Genomic DNA, 20566 nt, shown 5'->3' with positions numbered 1-20566 from the left:
ATTGACCCCATGGGCTGGTTCAATTGACCCTCGCATCGGGGTCATTTGAAACGGGCGTAGAGCTGTTTTATAAGCATGCGTTTGGCAGCAAAATATGTTTGAAACATAATTTTACATATCTTAAAATGAAGCCAAAAGAGCATATTTTTTCATGGCATTGTGCATTTTTCGATATGACAACTAGATCTCGCTGTGCATGTCAATATATAAAAAGTGGTTCAACTGGCCCCGCTCTCCCCTATATGACCAACTTAAACCTCATTTAACATCCCGAATATCAGAATGCCTTCAAAGTTTTATCAGTATTTAATATTTCTACATCATTTTCTCATGACATAAAAAGGGTCGAAGTCAAGTTTTATTAAAATAACGACATCCTTTCAGGCCTTTTTTTCTACATCCTCCCCTACCGTAAAATGAATTTAGCCACACTGGTCTGCTACCGCCTACCGCCGTCTGTCATCGTCTGCCACCGTCCATAGCCGCCAACCGCCGTCTATCATTATTTATCACCGCCTATCTCTATCTCGGTCTATCTCCGTTTGATACCGTCTGCCACAGTCTATATACCGCCGTCTATAGTCTTCCATCGTCTACCACCCTCCATAGCCGTCAACCGAAGCCCACCGCCGTCCACAAACGTCTACAGATGTCTACATCCGCCTACCGCCATCTACAGCCGTCCACTAGCCGTCCACTGCTGCCCACAGTCGTCCACACCGTCCACCGCTATCCACAGCCGTCCAGCACCATTCATCACCACTCACCCGCTTACCTTGATGTGTGCATTATCGGCGAATCTGGCGTCCTGCGTCGGGTGCCCAGCTGCGTCTGAGCGCGCTCCTCCGCCCGTCGTCGGCTCGCGCCATTTATTTTGATCTGATTTGCGGCCGCGGCGCGTTTATCATCGGGTGACAGCGGCCGTGACGTCGGCGCCGCTGACGGACAGCGCTGCCAGGAGCCGCGACGGCCGTCCGCGCCAGATGAAATATGTGCGAACCGAGCGGGCGGCTGCGTGGAGTCGGTCCGGTACCGCACCGGACGGAGACGGGGATAGGAGGGGCCAGGGCGGGACATGGGCGAGACGGGCTGCGAGGGGTGCGAGGGGTGACTCGGGGGGGGGGGGCACACGTCCCATCTGCTCCCAGGTGTCTGTTGGGAGGCGAATGATTGAGGGGAGCACAGGAGTCAGTAGGGCGGGAGAGCTGTCAGGAGAGCTGTGAGAGGACAGGCGACACGATATCAGATCTGGATCTGGTTTGTTACCGGCGGCGGACGTTGGGATGCGAGCGGCGAGCGCTGGATGAGCTCTGCGACTACTGCTGGCTCCAATCCCGCTCCATAGTGACACGGCTTCAGCTTATTGCTGAACGATGACGCCCCAACATATTTTCTCCGACTGGGTAAGGGGGGACGGACCCCTTGGTGGTTTGCTGCGATTGCCTGGAAGTCATTAAATATAGGTAGAGAACTGATCTTCCAAATGTTTGATTCAAGTCTCAAGACAACCATTTTGAACCTGTCACGACCTCGGGCTAGTTCAGGTCACTGAACTACGACGTCATGCATAAACTTTTGCACGTTCGAAAAAACAACATTCGACGTGGTTGGTTTGTGGTAGGTAAGTGATCATGGCAAACGCAATGGTGCATACCAAAACGCTGCTCTGAGACCATTTTCGCCACATTGTCCCTCGAAAGCCCAAATTTGACTTTTGAGATCGTTGATTTTACCCCAGACGTCACCGATTAGCCTGATAGCTCGAAATTGGATGCCAAAGGTAGGTATGCTGCGACTTGTGACAGCGGAGGCGCTCTTTTTTAGCGATGCTTTATATCGTTGAGTCTTTGGGACTTAAGTGAGGCTGTAAGGCACTTAGACAGTCTGTAGGGCGCTTGGCGAATCTGTATATTCTCAGTAAGCCCTACTGCGGCTCCGCGAGCCCGAGTAGGACCCCCGCGAGTCGTACAAGGGCCCCGTGTGGCACAAACTTCTATGTACAGCAACGCATGAATAATGAAGAGAATATTGTTTTGGGTCCTTTGAGACACTTGGGGACCCTTTTCCTTGAGGGCCCCTCAAGACCTAACCCCCCCCCCACACACACACACCTCTGATGTCATTTCTCCGGCCCTGATTATGTAGTCTCTATAAAACAGCTTCAAAATCGGTGTTTTGTATTGGCATTTCAGCAATATGTTTGTGCTCATGTACATTATGCTACATAGGTAGCATGTTTAACGTTTACAGGAATGGTATGCTTGCATCATTGTACTCGTACAAACGACAACAAATAAACGCATCCAATGATAACATGTCACGATCTAGACACACATCCGGATCACTTGTTCGCTTCTAAAACCTATAATCACATACTCGATCGGACACTCGACATGCATACAGTCACTCCCTTGTCAATATTTTGACCGAATTGACTGGAAGACAATTCCTGAAAAACTCCAGCGATAAGGAAGCATAAATGTTTTTTTAATAAAATGAATTATATGTTCAAACCACTTTAAAACACTGTGAAAACATGCCTTTCTGTATATCTTCTAACAGGCAATCCGTTATTTACAGACCCTTTTCTTAATTGGAGAAATGACTTGCAAAACATCTCAGTAAACCTCTCAAACATATCCAAACCATACAATCTAGTGTCGAGTAAAACGCACCCCCATACATCACTGGAAGAGAGAAATCGGCACGGCGGCCGGTCCTGTCACCATCTTTCGCCAATACTTCATCGGGTCAGATCACCGGACGACAAGGGGTCATCACGAGACGCGACCGCGATTGCACGGGGGCTGCGCGCCCCCCGGAGCGGCGACACACCGCGCCGGACGCCGGTCAGCGGATACCGTGCCCGCCCGGTCCACCGGATACCGGTGCCCCCCTCCCCCCCCCGAGCCCAGACGGCCGCCTCCGGCCAATAAATAGACGGATCATTAGCCCACCAGCGTGCGTACAGAGGGCGCCAGGGACCCCACCCGCTCGGAGCGCACGGCGCGGGCGCCACTGCACCCCTACGGACCACTGCGGCACGCGTATCGACATATTTACAGAGCGAGCTCATGGCGCGTTCCACGAGGCGATCTCGGAGATTCGCGATAAATCTTTGGAGAAAATAAATAACAATCACACACATATTGGCAAACGGCCCGTCAGATCAACGGCGGCCGGGCGGCCCCCCAGGTCCATTCGTGCCTCCCCGGCCCCCACCACAACCGATTACCATACGCCCGCCCTCCGATCTCACTCCCGCCCGGCCGCTGCCCGGCCCTCAACCGTGTCTGTCAGACCTGCCGCGCGCGGCTCCCTTGCCCTCGCGCCGCGCCGGCTCACGTTTCGTAGTACATTTCTCTGTATCCGGCCAGCGCGGAGAGCAGCGTGGAGCTGCCGCCGTCCATACCCTCCTCCTTCATCGGCGCCGGCGCGTACTCGAACTTGCGCTCCGACTGTCGGCCGGGGGGCGGCGCCGGCTGGGCGCCGTAGGCGGCCGCCAGCGCGCACTGCGGCGCCTCCTGGCCGGCGGGGCCCAGCCGGTCGGCCCGCTGCTGGTACAGCTGGTGGAGCTCCATGCCCGGCATGCCCTTCAGGTAGCGGTCGAACTCGTTGCGGTCGACGTCCAGGTCGTCCTGGGGGACGGGCACGCCGCAGGCGGGCATCTGCTGGCCGCCCGACATGGCCGGGTAGCCGGCGGCCGGCGGCGCCGACAGCGGACCGCTGTGGTAGCCCATCTGGGAGGCCGCCTGGTGCTTCTGCTCCATCATATAGTCTGCAACAGGCGGGAGAGGCGGGTCAGGTCCCCGGGACGCCCAGCGCCGACCGGCAATCGGCCACCACAACGGACTCGCACACCGACTGAGTATGATAGATGACCAACGGGCCCGCCATTGGCCATCAAATCGCTAATCGTGGGCGGTTATCTCATCTGCAAACGTAAGCTCTCCGGTGCCTGAAATCTGAGCATTTGGCAGGCAAGGTCCAAACGTCAGGCTGCTCTCCACAAGCCACCTAGCGAGCTGCTTCACCGGGAGGGGGCAGCGTCGGAGGCTGCGTCGGCACTGGAAAAATGGCGTCCGAGAGCGGCGGCGCGGCCGGTGGTCCGTCCGTGTTGACAGTAAGCCCCGCCATGTCGGCGGCAGATCCCAATCTGGTCCCGGTGACGGCCGGCCTGCCGGATCGGCCGGCGGCGCCGTGATCGATCGGCGGCGAGCCGGCATTCTGTCGAGCTGCCGCCGGCCGCTGGACATTGCTAAATGTTACCAGATCCCGTCAGCGGCGACAGCCACTGCCACGGGTCGACAGCGCGGCGTCGGACCGGGCGCGGCGGCCGGCGGGCACCCGGCCGGCAGCGCGGCTCGGGACGGGCGCGGCCGCCGAGACGCCAGCTGGCTGCCACAGAGTCGCTACTGAGTCGCCACTGAGTCGCCACCGAGTACCGCGGCATCCCGAGAGTGCTCGGCCTTGGCGAGACTGGTACGGCGCCGGTGAGTCAAAGGACGACATTTCCGTGCACGGCCGTCCGGCGCCCACTCGGCGCCGCCGGAGAGCCGAGCGGAACTGGCGGCAGGCGCACCCCAAATTCCCGGCGATCGGCCGCCGAGCGCCTCCCAGGGACAGTCCCGCTCCGCCCTATATAGGGCCTCCCACGGACGGTCCCCGCTCCGCCCTATATAGGGCCCTGGCTCCGCGGCGCCGTACCGCCGAGCCGCGACTCGGAGCGTGACCGGTCACTCGATGAGACATTTAATCTGGCGGAATTCCCAGCGGCATGCTCATGACGTGCTCGGAAATGCTCCTCCGAACACCGGGTGGCGGGTACACACGGCGGTCCGCATCATTTTCCGTGACGATCGGACCATCTTTGGGTGTGAGACGGGGTCCGGAACCACGGGTAGCATGTGTGACATCAAATGCGTGCCAAAAAGGTCCGAGGACACGGCATTAGAACATGGTGATGAAACTGAAGGCGATGTTTAGGAGAGCTGTCGAGCTTCCAAACAAACCCAACTGCACGATTTTTGGGTAGGTAGAACTGTTTTGGTCTAAAAAGATTATTCGTTGGGGTACGTTTCCACCTAAGCACAATATCAGGTCCCAGAAATCACGCTCGGTAAAAAGGCGACTGCTCGGGGCGAATGGGTCACAGGCGCGCGCCGGAGAGCCATCTCCGGCGGTGGCATTAGTATTCCACCTGTCCCGCGATCGGTTCATTGGACTTGCATCGACAACTGTGGCCGAAGCGTAGCGCCGGCTCATACATATTCCCTTCGGCAGGACTTCCTCGCCTTCTCACACCTTTTTCGTTGACAAACAGGGCGAGCAGGACGCGGCGAACGGGTGACATAACAGGGTTTTTTGCCGCCACTGATGGCCGTCCCAGTTACCGGAGGGCGACGACAGCCTTTTTTCACACGGAGGGCGTTTAAGCGGTGTATCTGATACTGCGACGCCTTTTGTGCATTACCGGCTAGGCGAGCTCCATGGTGAGTGGCGATTCTGGGAAAAGCCAACGGTTTTCTTGGAAAGGCCCACTTCACTAAGCATTCAAAGACCCAGGCGCTGCTGGGAATTAGCTGTTCACATAACGCATTGTGTAGTCCTAGCAGAATAAGTCAATTAATACCTATAATCATCGCACCTGATTCTGATTGATGCTATAAGCTATTGTCTTTATCCTGTAGTAAATAATTGTCTTTTTCCGTGTTGTTGGACGCTAAAATCACCAGCGGCCAGGCGCCTTCCCCAATAGTGGCCCTCCGGACCCTCCATCCCGGGAGAGCTGACCCTCCCAGCTCGGACTCTATCCCTTCAGAGGACCCTCCATCCCGAGAGAGCTGACCCTCCCAGCTCGGACTCCATCCCTTCAGAGGACCCTCCATCCCGGGAGAGGTGACCCTCCCAGCTCGGACTCCATCCCTTCAGAGGACCCTCCCGGCTCGGACTCCATCCCGGCAGAGGACCCTCCATCCCGGCCGAGGACCGGCCGCCATCGCCGTCTCGCCGTCGCATTAGCCGCGTCCAATGAGCGGGCGGCGACCTGCACTGGGCCATCCGTTAGCGGGACGGCCGTGTCGGCCGGGCGGCGCGCCGGATACATCAGACCGGGCCGGCGCGGCGGCTGCAGAGCGGGCCGCGCTCAGCGGACAGCGGGACACAGCCTGCGGACCGTGCTCTGCACTCGGCCGCAGACTGGGAGATCAGCTCGATCGCAGAGCCTATATGATTCGGATGACCACAGCGAACACCATGCTGCATCAATCTGCTTCGGAACTTTGACAGAAACAGGTGTAAATCGGGTGTCGCCGTTTCGGTTTATACAAATGCCGCGTACTTGAACATCTGTCGGGCATAAATGTGTTCCTAGAAGGCGGCGGCGTGCGCACAATATGATGGCTGCGAGCTCTCTGTCCGGCGGTGGTCGGCGCGCAGAGCTCCGGCAGTGTTCCGGCACGCTCCGGTATCGATCTGGCCGGCCGGTGACGGAGTGGGCTGACCCTGGTATGCCACCGGAGGTGCGCCCGGCAGAGACGGGGAGGGGGCGGGGGGGGGGGGGGGGGGCTGGCCTGCCGACAGACGGATCTGAAACCGCTGCTACCAAAGGCTGAGGGCTGACCCTTTGCAGAGACACGTGACAGGACACCCAGCTAATACCGCTGCAGACCACACTGTCACGTGGTTCCAGTCCGATGGCCACCGACACTAGATATAAGAGTCACGTGGTCCAGAGCAGGTGGCCTTTGCAAACCACGTGACCTGCGGGCCCTGATTGCCGCTCTGCGAGGTCAAGTGGTGCGGCGGCTCTGTCGCGGATTCCGGCCGGGTGCGTCACTCTAATCCGTCTGCGTCGGCGGTCGGGCGCCGTGACGGATCGGGCGGCCGGTCGGCGCGCCGCCGCTCTCGGAACAGGGCACGGCCATTAGCATAGGCTGCCGGCGGCGGCGCAGCGCGGCGGGACGGCCGCCGTGACCGCGGCACCGCGACCGTCGGCGGATCTGAGGCGGCGCCGCCACCGCAGACTCCGTCCCCGCTCTGAGAGCCAACCTGCTACACGCTACACGGACAGCCGCGGCCGTCTGAGAGGGAGCCCGGGACGACAGCTCACCGCTGCACGGAGAGTCCGCGACAGCCTACACTGGATGGACGGCAAGAGGGCGGCGCGCGGCTGCCAGCGATCAGGTGGGTGGCTGCCGACCAGACCGTCCTCTGATTGTTGATCAGATTTAGGCCCAAAAAGGTGTCGCCCAGGGCCATGAAACATGGTGACAGCGAAGCGAGCTTTCAGCTAGCTCATTATGAAGATAAAGAGGAAAGTAAACACTGCAAGAGAAAGGCGAAACCAGGGTAAGATGACAAAGAAGATCAGATGACAGGGAGTGAAGAAATGAAAGCAAGCCTGAAATACAGCGAGAGATAATACAGGTGTGGTGACTGGCACAAGCTCCTCACGCCGGTGCTGACCTGACCAGGTGACACCACTCCCCCCCTCCCCCCCCCCCAACCTGTCCCCGGCGGTGGCGTACCTTCGTAGGCGCGCTCAGCGGCCTGCTGCTGGTAGGCGGCGGCGGCGGCGGCGGCGGCGGCGGCGGGGCTGTCGGCCGACCGGCCGTAGTAGTCGTACTGGGGCGACACCAGCGGCGGCGGCGTGCACGGCTCGGGCGGCGTGGCGCGCGCCGTCAGACCCAGCCGGCCGCCGTACGGCTGCGCCACGTTCTTCAGGTAGCCAGAGCGGCCCGGCCCGAACACGCTCATCAGCTGCGACACGGGGTTGTCGTCGCCGGGCGTGCCGGCGCCCGCCTTGTCGCCCTCGAGCGGCGACATCTCGGGCGTGGGCAGTCCGACGGCGGCCGGCGCCGGCTCGCCGCCGAAGGGCGCCGCCGGCCCGTAGCCGGCCGTCTGGTACGGCTCCTCGGGGCTGCCGCGCGGCGACGTGTCCGGCGTGCTGAGGCCCGTGAAGCCGTAGGCGGGCTCGCGGCCGTAGCGGCCGGGGCCGCACGCCAGCTCGTCCTCCTGTTTGACGGAGAAGGCGGACGGCGGCGGGTCGGCCGAGGCGGGCTCTGTGTCGGAGCGGTCGGAGCGCGCGGCGCCCGCTCCCGCCGACCGGGACGGCGCCGTGCCCGCGGAGCCGCCGGAGCCGCCCGCCGAGCCGCCGCCCTTCGCCTTGGCCTGTTTGCGGCGCCGTGGCCGGTACTTGTAGTTGGGGTGTTTCTGCATGTGCTGGACGCGCAGCCGCTCGGCCTCCTCGACGAACGGCCGCCGGTCGTGCGGCGTCAGGCCGCGCCACTTCTTACCTGGGGAGACAGAACGGCGCCGGTTAGACGGGGGCAGCACTACACGGAACAGCAATAGGTGCTCGGATAATTGGTAGGCCGACCTGACAAGTCTAACTTACTGCGAAGGGTAACATGAGCAAGCATGAGCACAGAGCCGTTTACATTAAAGCGCGCAGCGTGATGAATTTGAGGCGCACGTCATTTATAACAAACGGTGAGTAGACACAGGGTGGGTAGCGGCGGAACCACGGGGCAGGGGTGCGGTCGGGCGCCGGCTGACAGCGGGTCACGATCGCCCCCCGCCGGGTCAAACAATCCGACGTATATGTACGACCGGCGCCGTCTATAGATCGCCGCACACAGGGGTGCGTGAAAAGCCACACCGGAACCATAACTCGTGCCGGAACTGCAGCTCCCGGCGCGGAAGCGCGGCCGGCCGGGAAACGGCGCTCCCATAAACGTGAGTCAGCGGCCGATCCGACCGGGCGGCCGCCGCCGGCAGTATCTCTGTCACCACCCCCTAACGAATCGGCGCAATTAGCTGCGGCCGCCCCACGTCACCGTCTCGTGACGCTGCCCATCACGTCACGTCACGGCGGGCTCGTCCCGCAACCCATGTGTCATGCTGCTAATTGCTTATTTAATCTTTCCCATCCCGGCCAATTTATCACGTCATTAGTACATTAAATAAAATTGCATGCACCGAATTCATTACGTGCAGAGGTACACCGCAGGCATGATATCGTGATGTAGCATCGTATAAAATGAAATGAAATCCCACAAAATTGCACAGGCCGGGGCCGTATTATAGCTGGCATGACCTCATGTCACACCCCATTATGCAGCCGGCCGGCCGGACGGGGCCGCGGCAGGACGCGCCGCTTTGTGGGAATGACTGACAGGATACAGACAGTAGCCGCGTTTACATAGGACTAGTTGCCAGATAGTGGAATTTCCGATAACGGAGGGTTCCCGAGAAATACGCCATGGCCAATATCGTGGACGCAATTCGGTGTGCAGACGAAAAGTGATACAGATTACGGAAGGCTCAGTACACCAGCCCACAGCACACCCGAAACACTTCAGCAGATGCTTTAACATCAGCCCATTAAGGACTATGCATCATGCATCATCGGCCCCACCCGGGACTATGCATCATGCTTCGGTACCCAATTAGGTGCCACGTCTTCCACGTGAGTGATCCCTTATCGCATGGCATTTCGAAAGATAAAAGATTCAAGTCATACACTGAAAACACGATTTATACCCCATTGACACCTTAAGTTGGGATTACACCCACTTTACACCAGATATGCACCAGAAGTACGCCAACCTGATGCCCATTATACACCGTTGTTAGTCTCTGTTTGCACCCATGAACCTTTTTAACACCGCTCATACACCGATCCGCTAAATATACCATCAACACACCAGGCGAACACCCTCGTTGAAACACCATCTGTACACCTAGGTGATGCCCAGATCGGGGTGTAATAAGGGAATAGATCGGGATGCGAACTTTCTGGAAACACCCTTTTTACACTATACGAACACCATCGTTGAAACACCATCTGTACACCATATGGCGATGCCCAGATCGGGGTGTAATAAGGGAATATATCGGGATAAGAACTTTCTGGAAACACTCCTTTTACACTATACGAACACCATCGTTGAAACACCACCTGTACACCTAGGGCGGCGATGCCCAGATCGGGGTGTAATAAGGGAATAGATCGGGATAAGAACTTTCTGGAAACACCCTTTTTACACTATACGAACACCATCGTTGAAACACCATCTGTACACCATATGGCGATGCCCAGATCAGGGTGTAATAAGGGAATAGATCGGGATAAGAACTTTCTGGAAACACCCCTTTTACACTCATTGAACAAGGAAGCAACGCCGTTTTTCGCGCGCTTTCTAACGGCTGCCGACATGACGTCAGCGCGGCTGACCAATGGGAAGCGGCCTAGGCCCCTGCGTGGGCCCTCGGCCGCCGTTAACGGCTCAGTTTCGCCGTGACCGCGACTCAGGACGCTCCGACGAGGGGAGCGTCCCAAGTGCTAGGTGGTGAAAAGTGAAAACCTCTATTAAGTGGGCTGTGAGTGCGGAGTGCGACGCAGGATCTCCCTCTGGCCTAGCGGGACGCACCACGGTGCCTACCCGCGGCCAGATTCTGCCCTTCCAAGGAGCGGATGGGCAACGACCGCCCAGGTACGCCCTCCACATCGCGCCAGCGCCTCTCAACAGCCGACACGCCGTCAAGGAACACCAGTAGCCAGGTGGCTCGCCAGCTATAGTTCGAGCTGGATCGACCCGAAGGCGGTGCCGGGGGCGCGAGGCCCACCCAGCCGGTGCTTCTGGGTGACGACTAGCTGGAACAGCTCGCCCGCCGAGTGGCGACTCTTTTACAGCCGCCCCGGCCGGGCCGCGCTGCCCACTCCCAGCCATCGCAACCAGACTCGTCACCTCGGCCGGGTTCGGCTTCTCAGCGCCCCATGGACGGCCCACCTCCGCTGGTGCTCCCTCCGCCCGAGTTCAACCAGCAGTGGCGGAACTACCTCTCTCAACAGAGTCTTATCAACGAGAACTATCAACAAGGGACCGCCAAGAAATCAGAGTGCTACTCCTAGTTACTGAGCGGCCCCCGGCCGACATCCAAGGCCAGCAATTCCTTCAAGATAGACTGAAACTGTTCGTCATAGTCGGCCACCGCGGCTGGGCGGCCGCGCTAAGTTTCGTATGCGCTAAGCTTAGTTATGCGTTTCGTTTTAAGTTTCGTTGTAATAAATGTTGCACCAGCTGGCTGACTTGGGTGACGGGTCTGCGAATGAAAAAGGTGGGGAGCGGTGGTGTTGGGGAGCGGTGCATGGATGGTGCTAGCCGGGTGTACCGTGGGTGCTAGGGGAGTGTAGAACGGGAGTAAAATGGGTGCAAAGAGGGTGTAGAACAGGAGTAGAATGGGTGCAAAGATGGTGTAGAACAGGAGTAAAATGGGTGCAAAGGGGGTGTAGAACAGGAGTAAAATGGGTGCAAGGTGGTGTAGCACAAGAGTAAAAAGAGTCCACATAAGGTGCAAAGGTGGCATAAAGCTGGTTCAGGGGGTGTAAACCCGGTGCAAGTGGGTATGATACGGGTGTCATATAGGTTTACTGGTGGTGTTAAAAGGGTGCAAGAGGGGTGTATGAACGGTGTTCGACAGGTGTACAGGGTGTATGTTTGGTGTTTCGAGAGGGTTAAGATGGTGTTCTTCTGGTCTAAGTAGGGCGTAAAGTGGGTATCGTTTTAGACCACACCCCATTTACACCAATAAGGTGGTGTTAAAAGGGTGCAAGAGGGGTGTATGAACGGTGTTCGACAGGTGTACAGGGTGTATGTTTGGTGTTTCGAGAGGGTTAAGATGGTGTTCTTCTGGTCTAAGTAGGGCGTAAAGTGGGTATCGTTTTAGACCACACCCCATTTACACCAAAAAAGGAATCATTTGAGTTTTGAGTGTACGCAGCGAAGAAGACTAAAACACACCACGCATTACATTCGATCCACCGCACTTCGACGTCATCTCCCATTTCTATCCCATCAGCACAGTCCCATCAGCACATCGAGTCCCATTAACACAGCTCCATCGGCCTGGGCTCGGCGGTCGCGGAAGCGGTGATTAGAAGCGGCTCTTCCGGCCGGCGCGGCCTCTTAATTAGTCGCGTTATCGCGCCAGTACGGTACGGCCGCTGGTAAGTAGCCGACTAACGAGACGGGCCACCGAGCCGGCACACAGCGGCACCGTCACGGCACAGGTACGAGTATAAGACACACGGTCACGGCACAGGTGAGGCACAGTCAGTGGCGTAGCCACGGCACCGGCCAAAACACCCACCGTGAGACCGGTGCGAAGGAGGGGACGAATGGGATGAGAAGATAGGAGTAAGATGTAGGGATGTTATAAACTGATCATCCTTTTATCATTATCCTTATCATATGATCAATATTGGGCTGGCTGCCTACCCGTGGCTGCCCAGAGCAGTTCTTCCATCTCTCTGTGCTGGCGGGGTAGGTAAGGATGTTACCGCTGCCGCCGGAAGCTCCGTCACATCCTGCCCCTCTGCGGCCTCCGAGGGCGGGTTAATTGGCGCCGCTAAGTGGTCCTATCTCCTCATCGCGGCCGCTGAACCACCTGTGTCGCTGAGTAACGCCTCCGCCACCGCCATGGGAGAGCTGCCCCCCCCCCCCTCCCAGCGCGGGACGGTCGAGGGTGCATACCGCCGACCGCGGCCACACCTTTTGTGATTTGAGGACAGGTGCGGCTAATCGGCGCCACGGGTACAACAAGGAAGTGCCGCCGTCCACCGGGGGGCCGGGGGGGGGCAAACGAGACCCGGAGAACGCGGCGCTCTACCTACACGCTATGGAGACACGGCAGGGCGCCGGTGAAAAACGGCCCGCGACTCGTCTACATGTGGCGACACCGTGTCTCTATGTCCGCCAGTCCGGATGTAGTGCAGCGAACCCTCGGACGCGACAGCATGCTAATCAGCATTTACTTCACCGGACAGACTTCTGTCTAATGGACTAGCAGGCAAAAGGGATTAGCGGAGACGCAGTTTCCGAGAGCGCGATGTCCGAACAGCGGTTGGAGTGTCTGTCCTTGAGGAATGTTTTCTGGAGCACAGCGCACAGCTGACAGTAAAAACGGGGCTCACCAGTGTGACGATGTGTTTCCTTATCAGATAGCTGGGAAGGATTACTCTGGTCGTTTTATACATCTGATCCACGCAACAGGGAGCAAAGAACTTCAACAGAAAGAGATCAAGAAAGCGGATAAAAACGATCAAGAATGAGATAAAGGACTAGCGGATGACAGGGGGAGGACAAATCAGTGAAAACACACGAAAATGTAAATGACTGCCACTCTCCGACGACATACATTTGTGATTTTGCTGAAGTAGATGCCAGTCAAACGGCAAAGTAAGACCGTCAACACACAGGTCGTTCTATTTTTCCATTCGCCGTTGACTGTTTGTTCTCATCTTGTCTGACATCAAAAACTTTGGATAATTGGGGCTCATCTGACAGCGTACACCAACTGTATCCTGTTTATCCGATTAACAAAACAAGGTGTCTCGCCATTATCTCTGTATCGGACGGACGCCGACGCGGGCCGGGGAAGTCATCTCCGACCTCGCCCAGCTGCGCCCCGTGGGCCGCGGTAAACAGGCGCTCACGATTTCGGGTGTGAGCGAGGCGCGGGATTAATCACTGCTGTCATCGGAGACGGATACCGTCCACCGGCCGGGTGTCCGGCCACACGGAACAGGTGTAGCCGTCTCCATCTATCTGTATTGCAATCCCAACATCCGCAGTGAGGCACAATCAAAACAATTAAAAATGTTCTTATTCTAAGGATGGATGACTTACATACAAGCTAACAAACCTCCTCACAGAATATATTCGCGTTTTTTTCTCAGCCTTTCCCTTTATGTGGAATGGCGTGGTTTTTGCTGCTATGTGTTCGTCTGGCTGGCTGCCGTCGCCGCAGGTCCGTTCTGTCCGTTCCCATGGGCGGGCGGCGGACACCCCTGTCCGGCTGTCCGGCTGTCCGGTGCCGGCCGGTGTGTGTTCCTCACGTGTCAGCTCGGCTGTCCGGCCCGTGTGCGCGCCTGTCTGCACTCGGAGGGCCCGACAACGAGACCGGGATAGAGCCGGGGAGGGGAGAGAGAGAGAGAGCGAGGACATGGCGACCACGGGATGGAGAGCAGAAGACAATGGCTCAGCAAGAGAAATGATCCCTCTGAAAGGGTGGCCAGCGAATGCTTTAGAACAGTTATAAATCTGGATCATCATACCTATATATAGTTCCGACATTACTATTATCGCCCCTACATTTGTACGTTTATTTTCTGCTGAATGGAGTAATCAACTAGAACAGGGCCTACCTGAAATCAAACGCTTCTAGTATGTAGGCTTGATAAGACGTAACTTGCAAACATTCACAGCTCTAGACATCATAACTGCGGTGACTGCGTTAGAACCGTATAAAATGTCATTTGACAACTGGCAACCAATGACTCAAAACCATTACAGATCTGCTACACCTGGTGACAAATGTAGCCGCACGCCTGATGGCACGCTAACAAATTCTTCACATCATATGTCATAGAATTACTACGATAAGCTCGTTAGTCTCTGAACTATCCTTGCAGAGATACCCAGACCGGACAAATCGGTTGACAGGGGTCTGCGGTAGGGGTATGCTCCGTTTCGTCCTTGATCCTCCTCGTTACATCGGGAGCGGGTTGGTGCGGTTTCTCGGCCGCGGGACGGACGACAGACCGAGTTCCCGCAGCGACGTCCGGTCGCAGGCCGTCCTCCGGGCCGGGGACGTCTCCGGGACCGCACCCCGCTGGGCGGCCGCTCGGTCAGACCGTGACCGGGCACGGCCGCCGCTGACCCCCGCCGGCAGAGGATGGCCCGATACCGATCCACGCGCGCCGCCTGTCGGCATCTCCGGCGCGCCGCTCCAGGAATGCGCCGTTGACGACGCGCTGGCGACAGTCGGCGCAGACGCGTGGCGCGCGATGGTGACCGGTGATCGGGACCACCCGGCGCCGTCCGTGCGGCCGCCCACATTCCCGCCGAGCGCCGAGGCCAGTTGGCCCACTTGGGATGACGGCGCGAAATGGATTCCTCCGCTGAGGCGTGAGGGCCGCGGCCGGAGCGAATACCAAACAGACCAAATTTGGATCAACCCCAATTGGATTAAAACGATAAAAACGTTTTTGTGTACTCAGAGGAAAATAAAACGAAACCCCTAGACCTCCATGGTTTCGAGAGTCTAAGGCCGCCGGTCGGAGCGCGCCCCCTCGAGCTGTTGAGAGCCGGCGGACGGCGCGGGCCGGGGGAGTGGGACGGCGTTTTTGCGGGCGCCGCGCGGGGCCGCGGTGGCGGCCGGTGACGCCGCTGACCGATCGTCGCCGTCCGGCCCGCCGACGGCACCGCCGGGTGGTCTCATCACGGATGCAGCGCGGCGCCGGCCGCCCTGTCCGCCGCCGCCGCCGATGTGTCCAGATGCACATTATCTGCGTGCGCCCCAGCGGCGGCGATAGGGCTCGACGGGGGCGCACACCTCACCGGCTGGTGGCGGCGCTTCCCGAGAGTCCACATCTGCCACAGGTATCAGCTCACTCACCCATCTTTGATCTGGTCACCATCTCGTCGAGTAGGTATAGCCTTATAAAATCGACAGTCAGGTGAAACCAGCGCAATCGGCTGTTCTCGGTGCTACTCTCCTATGCTCCATTGCAGTTTCCAAAGAAATCTAATGGTGTTATCTTTCTATGCCAAAACGGAGTTTCTGAGGACGTGGGAGCAAAGTAGCGGCGACGTAGCTGAGGAAGATCTAAATACACGTTGTTGGCGGCGTCGGCTGTCGTTCCAGCAGTGAACGGCCCCCCGTTTACCAGTGGCAGTGACCGCGCTGACATCAGGCGGCGGCGGCATCAGGATCGGTCCACTCCTATCCTGTCGGAGCCGCGCGTTGTTGGACGGTCGGTAGAAAGCGGCGCATTTTTCTCCGATACACACTGGTTATTGTTATTCAATATTCCAGAGTGATATGTTCTACAAAACACCAACACGTCCCACACTTCACTAGCATAAAGCTCCAGTCCTAACTCTGCAAGCTGAATCATCTCTGCAAGCGCTGCAGCTGCCTACAAACGATACGCGCCCAGCCCCGCATGTGTGGCTGTCCGGTGTCCACGCCGCTGTAAAGCGTATGCACATTTCGAATTCAAACATTCAGCGGGCCGCAAATGGAGGCGGGACGACACGGTGGGAACAGCTCGGGCGTCCGGCGCGTCAGTCCGTTCGCGGCGCTGCCACTCTGTGTGACGAGCCGGCCGGGAGGCTGGGTCCCAGACCGCCTTCCCCTCTACTCCTGCTCAGTCCCTGCCTGCAGCAGACCCAGCACGGGGAACTGCAGCCGGCCCCGACCCCAGCTCAGAGCTCTGCGGCCCGCCGCGGTGTCAGAGCTGCGGTGACGTCATGGTCAGTCCGGTGAGCGGCGCCACCTGCCGGTCTCTGCGGCTGCTGTTTGGACAGCCCACTCCCCACTGCAGCGGCGGCTGGGAGCTGTCGGAGCGGAGAGCCCCCCCCCCCCTCAGCGGCGCCGGCGGCCGGGGGACCTCCGGCGGCGGCGGCGCCGCACGGCCCGGCACTCGGACTCGGCTCGGCCAAATATGATGGCCGGTATGCCGGGAGCGGCCGGCGCTGACATGACGTCTTGTTCGGCGGCCGGCGGGGGTCGGCGGCGCCTCCGAGTCTCCGGGACCGGTCCGCGGCGACAGCGGCGGCCCGCGGACCGCGCGGCGCGCTCAGCTCTCAGAGGCCGGCGCCACGGGTACCCAGTCGTGAGCGGCGCGCAGATAGAGGGGTACCCGCGGAGGGGGTTCTGAAAACGCTGCCCGCACTCGGGATACGGAGCTCCCTACATCCTGTCTGCGGCCCGCAAAGCCTGCCACCTAGCGTCGGTCACACGGGCTCGTACGAGCAGTGAATGCCGGTCCTCCGTCACTCTGCAACATTTCACATGGACGGCTCAATACCAGATGCAGGATGCTATTTTCGTTTACCCGCAGATCCATTTTTGCTCCTGGTAATCTCCCTTAATTAAGAGATCAACACTGCCGACCAGCGATTACAAATTGCTACCGGTCTCTGCACGACTAAAACCATCGAACGTGCTGGAAAAACTGATGGGATTATTTTAAGCCTAATTACTCCAATCATCTTTCATTTAAAGTTAATTTTTCATCGATTTCAGTGCATTTCATCAAACCGCTGAACCCACTAGAAGATTGGGCTTATCTTTGTGGTTGATTCGAAGCATGCAGATGACATAATTGACATTGGTCAGCGGCGGTTATGGCTGCTCGGCTAGGGTACGTATCCGTCCTCGGGACCTATGGCGAGTGTCGGCCCACGGGCCACTCCGGACCGATAGTGTTCAGTGTCCACCCTCGGGACACTCGGGTCCTGTGGAAAGTGTCCAGTGTCCACCCTTGGGACCGATCACCGCCGCCGCCGCCCAGCCCCTTGATGAATCGAGGAAACGGCCCTCGCCTGTATGTCGCATAAATCTGCGAAAGCTGCTACGAGAAATGTTAGGGTATCCGGTTTCAAGTCTGTAGCATGCAGCACATGCTAATCGGGCATCCCGGCCGAGCAGCGTCCGTGCCACCCCGCGCCGAGGCCGGCTGATACGCGCTGTCACGACACTGCGCGGCGCCGCCGCCACCTCCTCCACCGCCCGACCTAATCGGACGGACACCGGCGGCAAAACAAAAACAGCTCTTCCCACGGGCGGCCGGGGCCGGCGCGCGATGTGCGCCTCCGATACTGTCCGGTTTTTCAGCGCGCGGCCGTCCCCGGTCGGCCGATTCGTCATCCTCAGCCGGACGGCTCGTCATTTATAAGCTGCGTCGTGTTGTCAGCCGCAGCGGAGAGACATCTCTGCGCCCGCCGGCGGCCAGAGCAGGAACCGTAAAAACGGCCAAAATCATCCGAAATATTGCAATATTCGGCACAAAAAATACCTGCATCACTTCTTTGAGTTCGTTCAGCCGAGATCTAGATTTGGAATGCTCGTGGCATGCAGCCGACATTGGATCAGTCTGTCATCTGCGGCGACACCGTTACAAATCATCACGAGCCGACGTCCGTGTGTACCGCGGGCGAGACCCAGTCTGATCCTGATAGAGCGTCCCGGCGGGGATCGGCAGACACCACGGCCGGGCGCCACGGCGGGGATCGGCAGACACCACGGCCGGGCGCCACGGCAGTGCAGGACCTAGGCCTGGGCGACCGTCGGAAGCCGATTCAGTATAGTCTGGCCAGATATACTGAGACCAGTAAGTCGATACGGGAGCACCGTATAGCTACTACGCAAACCACAAACCACCGATCGGGACCAGCTCCCTATCCAGTCGTCCTAACTGCCGCGTCAGTCGACGACATCTGAACAGTGGGTGACTGAGGCGGAGGCTGTCTGTCCGCGGCGGCAGCCCGGTGGGTCGGTGCCCCACGCATACCTCTCCCCGACAAGTCGCCGGTTCTCACCGGCCCGTTCGATGCCGTTTGAGATCTGATCGGGGGCCGCCGGCGTCTGCCGTGTCTGCCGACAGGCTCGCCGGCTACCGGCGCGCAGACAACTGTCACGACGGTGACTTCCCGAATTTATAAACACGCGCAAAAACGGCCGGCCGGCTTCCTCGTCTCTTCGTGCAGAAACGTCAACAAACGTCGCTCAGTATCGGTCGCGGTGGCTGCTTTTTGTCGGCCGATCGCATCTAATCTCCGTGGGCCCCGCCACCCGAGGCACTTCTGCGGAGGGCAATGCTGCGGTATGTGTGCCGTTGGGTGGACATCAGTCGGGTTCAATGCGGGTCACCGGGTCTGGAAGCCTGAGCTCCACAGCTACTGGCTGCAGAGCGAGTCTGATTGGCGAGTTCACCAGCATAACGACGTCGAAAACGCCGCTGGAGCACCGCAAAACCGACATTGCCGCAGGCGAATGCATAATAAACGCCTCGCTAAAAATCGGCTGCAGATCTTACAACTTACAGGCGGCGTAACGTAAAAACGGCTGCGGAGAGGGAATTAACTTGTAATACGTACTTGTAATGCCTGGTAGAGAGCCTATCAATGTCATCTTGACAGTCGGTTTGAGTCGATAGTGGTTGGACACGACAGATTCGGCACTAAACACTCGTCTCGACTAACCGAACTGGCGGATACCGGGCCAGAGCCGACCGAGCCTGGACGCTCGTTTTGGACGAAACAGCTTGTAGTGATATGGCTAGCGCGATTGAAAACCTCCTTTGCCTTTCACAGTCTTGCAGGGAAGGCGTTTGGTGACTTCTCAGCTGATGTTGCAAGAAGTAAAAGGTTCGAACATGTTGCGGCAGTTTTAGTTCCGGCCGGTGGGTACTCGGGCAGCTCTGGTGAGTTCGATCGGGTCCGGCGGCGTGTGACATTGTGTCGGTTCTCAGACGGGTTCTCAGCCGGCGTCCGGGAGACGCGGCGCAGTCGCACGCAGCCCCGCTCGTGATGGCACTATTTACGGGCATCGCCATAAACAGGGCCTAATTCCCGAGTGGGTACCATCAGATATACCTCCAGCTGATCCGTGCAATGTCTTAATTACGGAGCGCCGACAAAAAGTGGCCACAAAAAGGCCGCTCTCGGGTGACCTCGGCGGCCGGGTGGGTCCGCCCCCGCCGCCCGGTCCCGGCCGGCGCAGAGAGCCGCGGGTCAGGCCGGGTCACCGGGAAGGCGACCCGGCCCGGTCGGAGGGTGCCGAGACCAGCGGTCACCGCCAGTTCCCCGCCGAGGGACGGCCGGCGTCCGTCCGACCGCGCTCCGAGCCGGAAAAGCGCTCCCCGCCGGCCCCAGTTTTCCTGCTGTCCGCTCCCCGAGACCAAACCGGGCGCCGCGATGAGTAAAAGACACGTTCTCGGTTGTAATAAAGCGGGTTTATTAGCCCGGTGGCGGCTGCAGTCATCTGGAGAGCCGGGGAATCGGTGTTTTCGGCGACTTTGCATGAGACCTGTCGCTGGTTAGTCATGGTTTTGAGGTAAACACAATTGATTGCATGACATGCAGCGTCTGTGTAAAAATGCATGAACCGAAAAAGCGCGCTATTCCGGTGTTTTCAGTCCGGGCGCGGACGCTAACGAATGAGTACAGCACGCTAATTGAGCCGGCTTATCAGGTCTCAATTAGTCATGATCCAGTATTCAGTTCCTGTGACCGGTGCAGGAAGGTGCCCAGGACGCCAAAAGACTGTTATCAACTCATCTGTAGCGCAGGTGTCGTTGCATATTCCTAACGGCTGATTAACATCATTTATTTAAGGTAAAGGCGTTGCATTAGGAGTAAAAACGGAGCGGCCCTAATCGGGTTACCAGACCTCGCCTTTCACTTCGTCGGCCCCCGTCACTGAGGTCGATGGTTCATTCTTATACCCGCCCTGCGACAGATGAAAACCTTGAATCAATGTTTGGATGATACAGTGTCGGGGGCCCATGCTAAGTCCACCCATCAGTTATTGAGACCTGATGCATTTTCGGTGGCTTTTCCAATGTCTCCCAGGCTTCCACGAGTCTCGCTAATCCGTGAGTGAGGTTGTCGATGTCTCAATGACTACCTCTCCATCGTTTCACACACAAATTGCCGAGCCATCTCCCGGGGCGATGTGACTGGACGGTATATGCCCCCCCTCCCCCCCC

The 20566-nt window shown here is 58.5% G+C and overlaps 1 protein-coding gene and 1 long non-coding RNA gene across 2 annotated transcripts in view; one reads left to right on the top strand and one right to left on the bottom strand.

The window, feature by feature from the left end:
• LOC122387066 overlaps positions 1-20566 on the top strand; it is a 43961-nt gene that overhangs the window by 20390 nt on the left and 3005 nt on the right. The gene's annotated exons all lie outside the window — the stretch shown is intronic.
• LOC122387064 (transcription factor Sox-7-like) overlaps positions 2164-20566 on the bottom strand; it is a 69434-nt gene continuing 51031 nt past the window's right edge. The window contains exons 3-4 of the mRNA XM_043376877.1: positions 7530-8297; positions 2164-3778 (exon numbers count right to left, since the gene is read on the bottom strand). Of these exons, the coding sequence (XP_043232812.1) occupies positions 3342-3778; positions 7530-8297 (1205 nt within the window). The 3' untranslated portion in view covers positions 2164-3341. The remainder of the gene's footprint in view (positions 3779-7529; positions 8298-20566) is intronic.

This window comes from Amphibalanus amphitrite, unplaced genomic scaffold (genome assembly GCF_019059575.1).
Source record: "Amphibalanus amphitrite isolate SeventyFive unplaced genomic scaffold, NRLGWU_Aamphi_draft 000272F_arrow, whole genome shotgun sequence".
Classification (NCBI taxonomy): domain Eukaryota; kingdom Metazoa; phylum Arthropoda; class Thecostraca; order Balanomorpha; family Balanidae; genus Amphibalanus; species Amphibalanus amphitrite.
This window is presented reverse-complemented; position numbering and strand designations above follow the sequence as displayed.